This window comes from Sebastes umbrosus, chromosome 6, assembly GCF_015220745.1.
Source record: "Sebastes umbrosus isolate fSebUmb1 chromosome 6, fSebUmb1.pri, whole genome shotgun sequence".
Lineage (NCBI taxonomy): Eukaryota > Metazoa > Chordata > Actinopteri > Perciformes > Sebastidae > Sebastes > Sebastes umbrosus.
This window is the reverse complement of record NC_051274.1, coordinates 17527326-17539340: the sequence shown is the minus strand read 5'-3', so window position 1 is coordinate 17539340 and position 12015 is coordinate 17527326. Positions and strand designations below refer to the sequence as shown.

Here is a 12015-nt window from a genome sequence, read left to right as displayed (position 1 = left end):
TTTTTTATTTAAGATTTTTGACATGCTGCGCCATGACTTTTTTTTATGATTTTTGAATTATTTTTTCATGATTCTCGATTTTTTTTTAAAGATTTTCGACATGACTTTTTTTTTTTAAGATTTTCAGGATGCCGCGCCATGATTTTTTTTTTAATGATTTTTGACTTTTTTTATGATTTTTGACATGCCGCGCCACGACTTTTTTTTAATGATTTTCGGGATGCCACGCCATGATTTTTTTTTTTTTAGGATTTTCGACATGCCGCACCATGACTTTTTTTTATGATTTTTGATTTTTTTTTCATGATTCTCGATTTTTTTTAACGATTTTCGACATGCCTTTTTTTCAAGATTTTCGACATGCCGTGCCATGATTTTTTTTTTAATGATTTTTGACTTTTTTTATGATTTTTGACATGCCGCGCCACGACTTTTTTTTTTAATGATTTTCGGGATGCCACGCCATGATTTTTTTTTTTTTAGGATTTTCGACATGCCTCACCATGACTTTTTTGGGGGGATTTTTGACATGCCATGCTATGACTTTTTTATTTAAGATTTTTGACATGCCGCGCCATGACTTTTTTTTATGATTTTTGATTTTTTTTTCATGATTCTCGATTTTTTTTTCAAGATTTTCGACATGCAGTGCCATGATTTTTTTTTTTTATCATTTTTCGACATGCTGTGCCACGACTTCTTTTTTTTTTAAGATTTTCGACATGCCGCCCATGACTTATTTTTTTAATGATTTTCCACATGCAGTGCCATTACTTTTTTATTTTTATGATTTTCGACAGGACTTTTTTTAAAAAATCATTTTCGGGTTGCCACGCCATTACTTTTTTTTTTTATGAAAGTAACATTTCAGGGATTTGTTCAAAATAAAAACTCAATGTTTAGCTGGAAGTGACGTAGTCAGAAGTGATGTCACAGGAAGTGAAAAACGTATACAACAAAGATGGCGTCTCCCGTCGAGGCAGCGGTGGATGAGACACACGTGGAGAAAAAGAAGAAGGTAATGTGTATATAATAAGAAAAGAACTCGCAAGAGTGTCTTAACTGTCGATATCATCATGTGAGAGAGAGATTGGGACGGTGCTTTTCAGACTGACACTCAACGTAGCAGTAGTTCTCTATCATCAGGCAACGCATGTGTTCCTGAGGGGATCGTGAAGGAGACGAGCTGACTCCACGTTTCTGGGCACAAATAAATACACTAAACTCTCGCTGACCTGCTGACTTGTTTGCTCCTCTTGAACAGTCTGCAGCTCGTTACTGGGAGGAGACACAGGAGGAGGGGAAAGATGAAAACAAAGTGGGAAAAGACGAAGAACAGACGGAACAGGCTCTGCAACAGACACAGAAACAAGCACAGAAAAGAAAGCAAGAAGAAGAAGATCAAGGAGATGGAAATAAATTCATATCAGGGGTAAGAGAATTAACGTGATTGTTGTGTCAAGGTCAGCATCAAGGTGTCACTGTCATTCAGATGTGGCAAATATATCTACAAGATATCACATGTTTTTATTCTGATTAGGATAAGAATAAATACGTATAACTTTATTTAGCTTTGTATGCTGTGCAGCAGTTACAGTACAAGTATGAAGTAACAATAAGGTGCAAATCGAAAATATATATACAATGCCCCAAAACAGATTAACAGTAGGAATCAGTCTTGGTTGGTTGCATATAGATGTGTATATATATATATATAATATCAGATCTGAAGTACAGGTAAGTGTAAATGTGTCGATAGATTTAGGTATATTTAATCTGAAGGAGTATTTCAGGGACTAACAATTCATGAAATTCACGGTTTGATGAAATAATTTATCTCCTTAAAGTTTTCCGTTTCGTTTTTACTTGAGTAGCTTTAAGATTGTAAAAAAAAAACACATTTTATTGCACACTGACTGTGTCATATATATAAATATACATTATTCTGTATCAGCCTGTTCCAGCTCTTCATTGAGTGAGACTCTTTTGTTTTTTATAGCTGCTCCATTCCATCAATTGGAAATAGTGCGTCACTCTTTACATTTCCCTATATTCCTCTTGACATATTAAGTATCTTGAAATTTTTATGTTTTTTTTTAATACAACATAACAAGTTATGCTTAAATGTATATTTCCAATGTAGTATAAAATGAATCTGAATCAAAGTAATATTATATTTGTCATTATGGAATGAAAATAATGTAGTTTTTACCGAACTCATGTTGACTCAAAAGCCCTGTACTGAATATTGGGGTGCATCCCCTAACTGTGAAGCAGCCTTTACAACCAGAAGAAGAATGTATTCAAGCTATACCACAATATTGCAATACCCCATAGTCCAAACAGTATCTATTTTCACACTCTAGTATTTATATTATATCAATATATCTCCCAGCTCTACATCAATTTACCTTAATTTGAATGTTTCACAAAGTAAATCTAGCGTATTTCTTCTAATTATTTTTCACTCTCTCAGAAATCCGACCCTTTCCCTGGGCCTGCTCCTATTCCACAAGACAGGTTGCAGAAGTTCAAGAGGAAAGATAAAACTAAAAAGGTAAGCACCCCAATGTCTCTTATTTACAATTTATAATAAATATGTGGAGTTAGCCAACATCTCATGCCTTTATTCTTCTCCTCCTAGCCTCGCCGCAAGCATTTCAAGCTGAAAGACATGATCACTCGCTCAGAGGAAGGTTCAGAAATGGCCCAGAAACAAGCTGCTCGCTTTGACCTCCTACTCCCAGAGGATGCAGGGTAATTGCTTCTAAATGTTGGCTGGCTGCTTCGTGTCACAGTGTATGATGTTACAGAGATTCAATTATGAAAAATGTCACTTTAGGTTATTGCTGGTTGTGACATGTTTTCCTTTAATCTCAGGTTTCTTGAAGGAGATGAAGACGAGGACACATGTACGATCTCTCAGGAAGACATCGCAGATTCTGTGGATATAACATCTGCGACAAAGGTGGGACACTGATAGGACACTAGTTTAGATGTTGAAAGATTTCACACTTCTGACATCTTAGTGCTGGCGTCTTGGCTATAAAATAAAGTATATATTTGACCTTTTTTAAGGTCAAATTTTACTTTACATATTTATTTACAGCAAAAGCTGACAATAAAGTAGCTTTGTTTTGTTTGTACAGCTTAGGTTGTTCCCAACTTATTTTATTTACTTATTAGTAGAGAATGTGTGGGGCCTTAACATCACAAATCCGGTGTGTTTTTAATTCCTGTTTTTAGTTTTAAAAAGCATAATATTAGAAAACATGTAAAAAAAAAAAAAAAAAAAACGTCTGTTTAAATGGAACAAGATTATTTATTTTATGTATTTAAAAAGCACTTTCGAAAATAGGTTCCCATGTCTGATGTTGTTCCCCAGATTGTTTGCCTTTTATTAATTTGTTTTGTTTTTTCTCTCTCCCACTTCCTTCTCAGTATTTTAATCTTAAACTGTCTCAGTTTGGACCATATCGAGTGGATTATAGCAAGACTGGACGGTCAGTATCTCACTCTCCATACTCGTACAAACAATGTATGAAGTGTTTGTCATTGGGTTGCTACCACAGTTAAAAATATTTAGTCAGTTAGCTCAGCATTATGGGAAAATTAACTCCAGATTTTTCATATTTAACCCTTATGCCTCTCTAGGGAACTTTTTGGCTTTTTAATTTAATATTTTCAATACCTTTGTCTGTGTTAATGCATTTTGGCAAGGTTGTGAGTTTTTATTTTATTTTGGAAGTTCCATCTCAGCTCCTTTTATTAATAAACTTTGTAGCCAAAATTCAGACACTCAGACCCTTAAGGACAAAAATGTCCGCATTGAAACCCATTAAAACCACAATTTGTGATCCCATGGCCATTACAGTATAATGTTGCACCTGTTAGGGTGGGACAATTTACCCTGTTATCATTTTTATTGGCGCATAGAGTTTTGTAACATCATGTAATTGTAAGCATAGCTCACTCTGAAAACACCTGAGAGGGAGTGAAGGGCCTTTAAACGGGACAGAGCCATAATGCCGGGCAGGTAGTGTACAGTGGGTTTCTTTCAGAGCTTTTTCACTGCCTGCTGCATCTGAAAACAGAGCTAAAGAGAGAACTGTGTCTGAACAGTAATGTTGGTGGGTAATCAAAATCAATCAAACGGACAGAGGGGGTTGTATGATGTACAGATTATAAAGCCTCTTGAATTATGCTAAAATGCTCTGTAGAGCTGAGGAAACTGCAGACTTTTACTTTCTGTGGCTTTATCACTACAAGCGAGTCCTTCGACATTATATAGAAATATTGATTTAAATGTTTGAATTGTGGACATTTTGTTAACAGTGTGTTTTTTTCACTTCAGTCAACTCCTGCTTGGTGGGAGGAGAGGCCATGTTGCTTGTATAGACTGGCAGTCCAAACAGCTAATGTGTGAGATAAACGTGATGGAGTCTGTCAATGATGTAAAGTAAGTCATCCAACCTAACATTGTGCAGCACAAAGCACAACATTTTGTACATTACAATCATGCTTCACCTACCAGCAACTGTGAACATCCTTTCTGTAAATACTCAATACTTAAAAATCATTTTCTGCCTTTTATTTAGGTGGCTCCATAGTGAGAACATGTATGCGGTGGCTCAGAAGAAGTGGCTGTACATCTATGACTCCAACGGAATAGAGCTTCACTGCATCCGCAAATTCAATGACGTCCTTCGTATGCAGTTCCTCCCCTACCACTTTCTTCTAGCAACAGTGGTGGGTTCATTAAAACCGTTCTTTTAGGTTTTGTACATGATGTATTGCATGTTTATTTTGAATGTCTTACTGCAATAACAAAAAATTGTCTTCTGTTCAATGCTGGATTTGCCACAAACTCTGATATTATTTATCACGCGATCAATTGATAGAGTTTTTTTCTCAATGTCTGGCTGCATAGATAAGTTTCACTTTCAGCTCAGTTCCCCGTCAGAAAGGGCTGTGTGGCGGCAAGATAAAGTGATGAAAATATTCTAAATATAGCGTACACTTAGATGGATTTAGATTTTTTTTTCAGGTTAGCCTTTCTTTGAGGTGACTTTAAAGTACCTTAATGAGCTGTGTGTGTTAAACTACAACAACAAACTGAGCCCTTTTCACCTCACGCAGTATCTTTGCATCTCTCCCTCCACACCTCACAGTTTTATCCAAACATTTTATCCAGATAAAGTAAATGTAAAAGCAAACAAATTGATCAGAGTGTTATTCTCCAGATCCTTGAATTCACTAACAGTAATCAGCTCTGACAAACCTTCCTGTTGTCGCTCTTGTCTCCAGAGTGCTACAAGTTTCCTGCAATACCTGGATGTGTCTGTGGGAAAGGAGGTGGCAGCCACCTGCACCAAGACTGGCCGGCTTGATGTGATGTGCCAGAACCCTCATAATGCCATCATCCACCTGGGCCACCACAATGGCACGGTCACCCTCTGGTCGCCCAACCAGAAAGAAGCCCTCGTCAAGATGCTCTGTCACCAGGGCAGCGTGCGCTCTGTCGCTGTAGACAAGACGGGCACGTGAGTCACCTTAAAACTTTACTCTCGTTATGTAAGACAACATGGATATTTGGTTTCCTTTAGAGGCAGGAAGCAATGGATAATTATGTACATTATGTAGAGGTTGTTTCACAATAGTCCCAGTGTAAACGGCATCATTAATATTTTTCTTCAGTTTTATAAAGTGTAATATGTCCTTGTAATCATTGACCAAATCCTGTCTTCAACCCACGGCCTGGAGACAACATATTTTTAAGGATTCAGTCGTGTACTTGGCCGTGCATTTTACCAAGGCCTGGGTACCGGTACCCGATACCTTTTAAGGTAATAACCCAGTACCAAGTAGTATCTTCTCCAGTCAAAAGATACCTGCAATCAATCCTTTTTGTCTCCAGATCTAGAAAGAAATTACTTCGTCAGAGCATGTGAAACAGAGTGGAGTGGATGTTTTAAAAGGTTGGAGCGTCGCCCTATCTCCCACTCCATCCAACGCTCCCAATTTCTGCGAGGCTTGCCCTGATAGTCTGTGATACCGGTGTTACACGGTGTTCGGGCACACACCGATTACATTACTTGCCCACAGCTCCCACCGTCGTTTTGCTTTTTTTTTTTATATAATAAAACTTATTTAGTTCATTTTTGTGTATTGGTGCCGTGTTATCAATACATAGTCAGACGACAGACGCTACAAACTGAAAGTGAAAGTGCTATGTACGGGGTCACAGCACAGAGTAGCAGGAGTCACATTTCACACACACAGGATGAGAGAGAGTTGACAGACAAAACGATGGCGGAGGATTTGGTGTCAAAGCGAAAAGCAAAGCGCTTATTTGGCAATATTTCAGATTTAAACCCAATGCTATGAGGGAATCATAACATTAATGAGGCAATCTCTGTGAGGGGGACGGAGCGGTCACAGCTGGTGTGCGCGGCCCCGCAGCAAAAGCTGGAACGTAGAAGCCAGACACACAGCCATTCAACGTTAAAGATCAAAGTAAGCGCTGTACATATATTGACTGTCGTATTTTCTTGTAAAATGTCCAGTGTAAACAGTAACACCGGTGTTGTCACAAGTTTATGAACCGCTGGGAAAATGTCCTCACTGTGACATCCCTAGTGCCCGCGTACAATTGTTTCAGACTCGTGTGCTCCAAATATTTCCAATAACTACAGAGCAGCAGGTCAGATGAGTTCAATTAATGTAAATGGTTTGTTCATCTTTTAATTATAATTCTAATTTTGTAAAAGTGCATTTCGATTTGCCTGTTAGGCGCAATGTCTGCAGTGGTTTTAGTGACCTCTGCTGTCTGTCTGTTGCTCTGCTGCAGAACAAATTATTCATCTGTTTTGTGTGTGTTGCCAGGAAAAGTGACCGCACAGTCAGTGTCTCTGTTCATCTTCTCTCTCCGAGCCCTAGAAATGCACAATCTATAAGCTTGTACTCTATATTAATTATTAAAAAAGCATACACACAGCGCCGCCGCCCAGCCCTCGTCTCTGTAATTGTCTCAGTCGGTCATCAGTCCAAAACTCAAAATCTATTGAAAAAAGAATCCAAAATCTCATCATGTTTCTATCTAACGAAATATGCTGCTTCAGTCCATATTTGTTGGCGCTTAGCCTTTCAAAAACAATATTTTCCCTGCAGTCAAAAAACTGTTTTCTCTTCCACTCACTGCACACAACGGACACACCTGTATACCTATTAATGGGACGGTCTAGTAGCAATTAAACAAAACTGACGAGTTGCAATGATTAAAGAAAGTTGATTTAATAAAAAAAGACTCCCTCATTTAATCCGATGAATCACTTAATTCAAATTGAGAATTTTGTTCGAGGATTAGTTTTTTTAGGGTCAAAATATGACAGACATTCGAAGCTTCATCTGAAAACCTCAATAGAAGCTTTGAATGTAAAAAAAAACAACAACATTTGTAGCCTAAAGCCTAATTAAAATACAACACAGCTTGTTTTTTTTTTTCGAGTGGAGCAGCTTTGAGCTGGGGAGCGGAAGGAACAAACTGCTCCGTGAGCGAGCAAGGCAGAACAGTGGGTCGTTGAAAGTGGTTAAAAAGAATTTGAAGAAAAAATCCGTAAATAATAAACAGCTTTATAGTCAGGTTGAATAACTGTTACATTTTCTGCAGTGAGCACTGAACTGCAATTTCCCCAGTGTCCACCAGAGAGCAATCTGTTGTTTTGGTCTCCTCTTGGCAGATACATGGTGACATCTGGTATGGATAAAAAGCTGAAGGTCTATGACATTAGAACCTTCAAGCCCCTCAAGTCCTACTTCCTCCCTGCTGGAGCGTCCTGTTTGTCGCTGAGCCAGAGAGGGCTGCTGTCTGCAGCCACGGGGGACATTGTTCAGGTCACTATCTCCTCCACACTGCATGATTCATGATTCGTCATTGAAAAACCATCTGGAGCACACAGGAAGCTGGATATTTACCATGATCAGCAAAAACACTATGGTTTAGTGGGAAAAAAGGGGAACCACAGACACATGGAAAACATTTTGATATTGAACAACAAATGTTACAGAATTGGTGACATCGTTGGATGGCCACACTTTGTTTTACGCATCCGAAATTTCCTAATAAGGATCTAGTACATTTCCTGTGAAGAGCTATGCAATCTGGTACTAATTATAGGGAAAATAGAGACACAATTCTGAGACAGATGTTGTGTTGAGTTGCCTGTAGATACATTTAAAAAATTTTGCACATGCTGTGCAGCTGAACTCGGTCTCTGTTTTCTCTATCATAAATCAACATTTCCTTCTCAGGAACCTTCCTTTTGCATTTATAGTTACATATATGTCAGAGTTTGTTTTTCGAGAGAAGGAAGGGAAACTTTGGGGCGTGTAAAATAAAGTGATCTATGGGAAGTGAGTGTTACAAAAAGACAATTGGCCTTTTTCACAGTAGATATTTAATCTTGTCATTACAGCAAAAGCCCAGGTGAAACAAACACCTGGGCTTTTGCTGCTATGACAAGATAAAACATCTGCTGTGAAAAAAGTCTGCAGTGACTTCTTCTGGCCAAAGATAGAATTAAAAAAAACAAGCTGACATTTTGCACATTGCTGCTATAAATTACCTATGACATTGCAGAAAGTCATTTTTTTATCACAATTATCTTTTTTCTTTTCTGTTAACCAACGATGCATAAGGCACCTCTTTACGTATTGGTAACCTTTTACCCTCACATCACCTAATCTGTGTCTGTGAAATCTGTCTCCCTGCAGGTGTACAAAGACGTGTGGAGCACTCCTGTGACTAAACCCTACATGGCTCACAGAGTTCAGAGAACAGTTTGGGGGATGCACTTCTGTCCCTTTGAGGATGTCCTCGGGGTGGGGCACGGAGATGGTTTCACCAGCATGCTCATACCAGGTCCGACATGGTTTCACATTATATTTAAAAGTAGACTGAATAAGAAGGTTGCACTGATGGTACATGTCCACATGGGCGTTTTTGGACGCGAGGGATCGCCTCGCTTTCCAGCATTGGATGCTTGATGGACTGTCACTAGACTCTAGGCACCTGATTGGACAAACGCTTTCCCTTGTGGGCTGCTGCTCCCAGCTTTCAAACCGTAACCAACATGGCGGCTCGTTTGGAAACTTTTTCTCGCATATTACGAAAAAGGTTCACTAAAATGTGTTTCTGAAAAAGATTTAGGTGAGAAATAAGTCATGCAGTTGCTGAATCTGTCCTTATTTTCGACAACAGCTAGTTTAAAAGTTTTAGGAAAGGACAGGATCCGTCCTTTCCATGATACCGTTCATTGTCAATGTAAGCAGCCGTGCAATGCATTCTGGTAACATAAGATAAGATAATACTTTATTAGTCCCACAGTGGGGAAATTTGCAGTGTACAGCAGCAAAGGGGATAGTGCAGAAACAAGAAGCATCAGTAAAAAACAAGGCAAGACAGAGTAAAAAAAAAAGAAAAGTGGAACAAAAGTAAACAGACATATTGAAAAATAGGAACAAATTTAAATAAAACATAGGAACACTATAAACAAGGGGAAATACATTATGTTTCGAGAGACGGACCGTCACGTTGGCCGCTCCTCATTTGCATAAAGTTGACGTCTAGACTACTAACCGTTGTCGATCTAAAATGAAGACAGATTCAGCAACTCCATGGCTTATTTCTCACTTAAAATGTTTTCAGAAACACATTTTGGTGAACTTTTTTCTTAATATATGAGGAAAAAGTTTCCAAACAAGCCGCCATGTTGGTTCCGGTTTGAAAGCTGGGAGCAGCAGCCCACGACTGAAAACGCTCATCCAATCAGCTACCTGGTTTCGAGGGTCCAGTGGCAGCCCATCAAGTGCCCAATGCTGGCAAGCGAGGCGTCCAAAAACGGTCATGTGGACACGTACCAATAGACAGGGTCAAAATTAACACAAAATTTAATGTGAGGAAACTGGTGGTTCAGCTTGATGTGGTCATGTGTGTTTCTTGATGGGTAAACCCAACCATAACAGCTGCCATCATATATTCAAATGTTTTGTTCTCCGGCTACTTCATTTACATTCACAGGTGCGGGAGAGCCAAACTTCGACGGTCTGGATGCAAATCCATACCGTAGTGCAAAGCAGAGGCAGGAGTGGGAGGTTAAAGCCCTGCTGGAGAAGATCCAGCCAGAGCTCATCACCCTCGACCCCACCGAGCTGGGACGGGTTGACCGCGCCACCTTTGAACAAAAGCACCAAGACAGGGTCCAGGCTCTGGTCAGTGTCTGGAAGCATCTTATTGGCACACATCAGATTTTATTTTTGGAATACTCTTGATCATATTAAATATATTACAGTTTACACCCTTCTAAACGCATCTTTTGTCTTCCCAGGGCTTTGACCCACTTGCCAAAGAAAAATTTGTTCCGAGGTATAAGAAAAAAGGTCGTAGTTCGGCTGGCAATGTTGAAAAGCGCAAGAGACAAGTGGCTCATGAGGACCTGAGGGTAAGTAATCCAGAATATAAGATAAAAAGTGATGCAATGGCTTTGTGATCTTTCTGCTATATCTTTAGTGTCTGGCTCATCTCTCTTGACTTGTTCACCCCCCCCAGGATGAAATCAGGGAAACTACGGAGGACAAAATGAAGATTGAAAAAGAGAGAAAGCAGAGGGAGAAGAAGGAGGCGGTGTTATCCAGCCAGAGATCTGCTCTGGACAGATTCAAAAAGTAGTAAAGGAGGAGCCTTTGTGCAGCCCAAAACCCAGTGACATTCTGTGGGAGTGACCTTTGACCTTCATATAAAGGACACATTTCTTGGACACATTATTCCACTGTGGGAACAAAACAGGAACTGCGGAAATTCTGAATGTAGTCGGCTAATAAAGACTCACTCTCATGGGTGGCAGATCATCAGTAATCAATTTTCAGTGCAGTGAAAGGGCCGTTCTATTTAATGCCTGTAGCCTGAAGCACTTCCTGTCTACATGGGTGGATAATGGGTGTCATCCAGAATTTGTGTTAAGTTGTATTTTTTCTCTACTGATGAGCACATTTTTTCACTTATTTTTGACCTCGTCGAATGGAGCAAGGGAGTGCTTTTGGTGGCTGTACTGACTGAGTGCATGTCACATGTTTTATATAAATATGTTCTAAAAATAAACCATATAATGCCAAGAATTCAGAGTGTTATTTGAGCTCACAACATACTGTAAGATATGCTCACACATTGTCAGCACTTTGGTTAACTCCTTATCAGAACTACTCAGAGTTTAAATTGATGTCAGCATAGACTGCATCCCTCCCAAATTAATCAGCAGGCGTATTTTGGAGATGTCTGACCTACAGTCACTGGTAATAATGACAACATGAGTGTGCCTTATAAACAAGTTTTGTGAAGGAGAAGAATTAATAGATCAAATTATATATACAGTATGCTCATAATATTTTCCAAATATAGAAGTATAGTGAAACTGTAATTGCTCAAGCAATTCTGGAAGTCATGTGACAAAAAGGCAATAAGAAATGTGGTGACTCAATCCTCACATCCTCATTTTCTGTTTTAACCATAAGAGACCCACTTAGACCTGTTTTTGTCAAACTCAACAGTATATGTCACACAGAAGTGGTGTACATCATCTGAAAGCTGGGATCCTGAAGATTAATTTGAAATGCAGCTCAGCATTGTGTGTCAAAATACACATTAAGACACCAAGACATTGAGGAACACCATAGAAAAAGCTATGCTGTGATTTGGTATCAAAGACTTGACATTTGGCAAAATTTGGCGATTGGATGGCAAGCGCTTCTGTTCTGGAAACTTCTCAGAAACCCCCTTATTGTTAATCTACCTAGGAAAGCCATCCATCCTCTGCTCTAGGTCTCTAGATTGTGACTGTAAAGTTTCACGAGGCAGTGATTATCCTAGAGGTCACCACAGGTCATTTTATACAGTGAGGTCAAGTTTAAAAAAATGGTCTCACTACAATGAAATGGCTACTATACGGACTAACATCATCACAC

The 12015-nt window shown here is 39.1% G+C and overlaps 1 protein-coding gene across 1 annotated transcript; it reads left to right on the top strand.

Moving 5' to 3' along the window:
• The first annotated feature begins 887 nt into the window (after window positions 1-887).
• wdr46 (WD repeat domain 46) lies at window positions 888-11172 on the top strand. The gene is made up of 14 exons (XM_037773522.1): window positions 888-1018; window positions 1265-1432; window positions 2477-2557; window positions 2645-2757; window positions 2881-2968; window positions 3442-3503; window positions 4355-4459; window positions 4599-4749; window positions 5308-5543; window positions 7740-7893; window positions 8773-8920; window positions 10079-10269; window positions 10386-10499; window positions 10607-11172. The coding sequence occupies exons 1-14, from the start codon at window positions 962-964 to the stop codon at window positions 10724-10726; spliced, it is 1788 nt and encodes a 595-aa protein (XP_037629450.1). The 5' UTR covers window positions 888-961; the 3' UTR covers window positions 10727-11172.
• Window positions 11173-12015: the final 843 nt, after the last annotated feature.

Bases quoted from the DNA above. Each gene is read 5' to 3' on its own strand.
- wdr46 (XM_037773522.1), top strand. From the start codon at position 962: ATGGCGTCTCCCGTCGAGGCAGCGGTGGATGAGACACACGTGGAGAAA. The intron at 1,019-1,264 runs GTAATGTGTATA...CCTCTTGAACAG, and splicing joins ACGTGGAGAAAAAGAAGAAG to TCTGCAGCTCGTTACTGGGA. The intron at 8,921-10,078 runs GTCCGACATGGT...TTACATTCACAG, and splicing joins CACCAGCATGCTCATACCAG to GTGCGGGAGAGCCAAACTTC.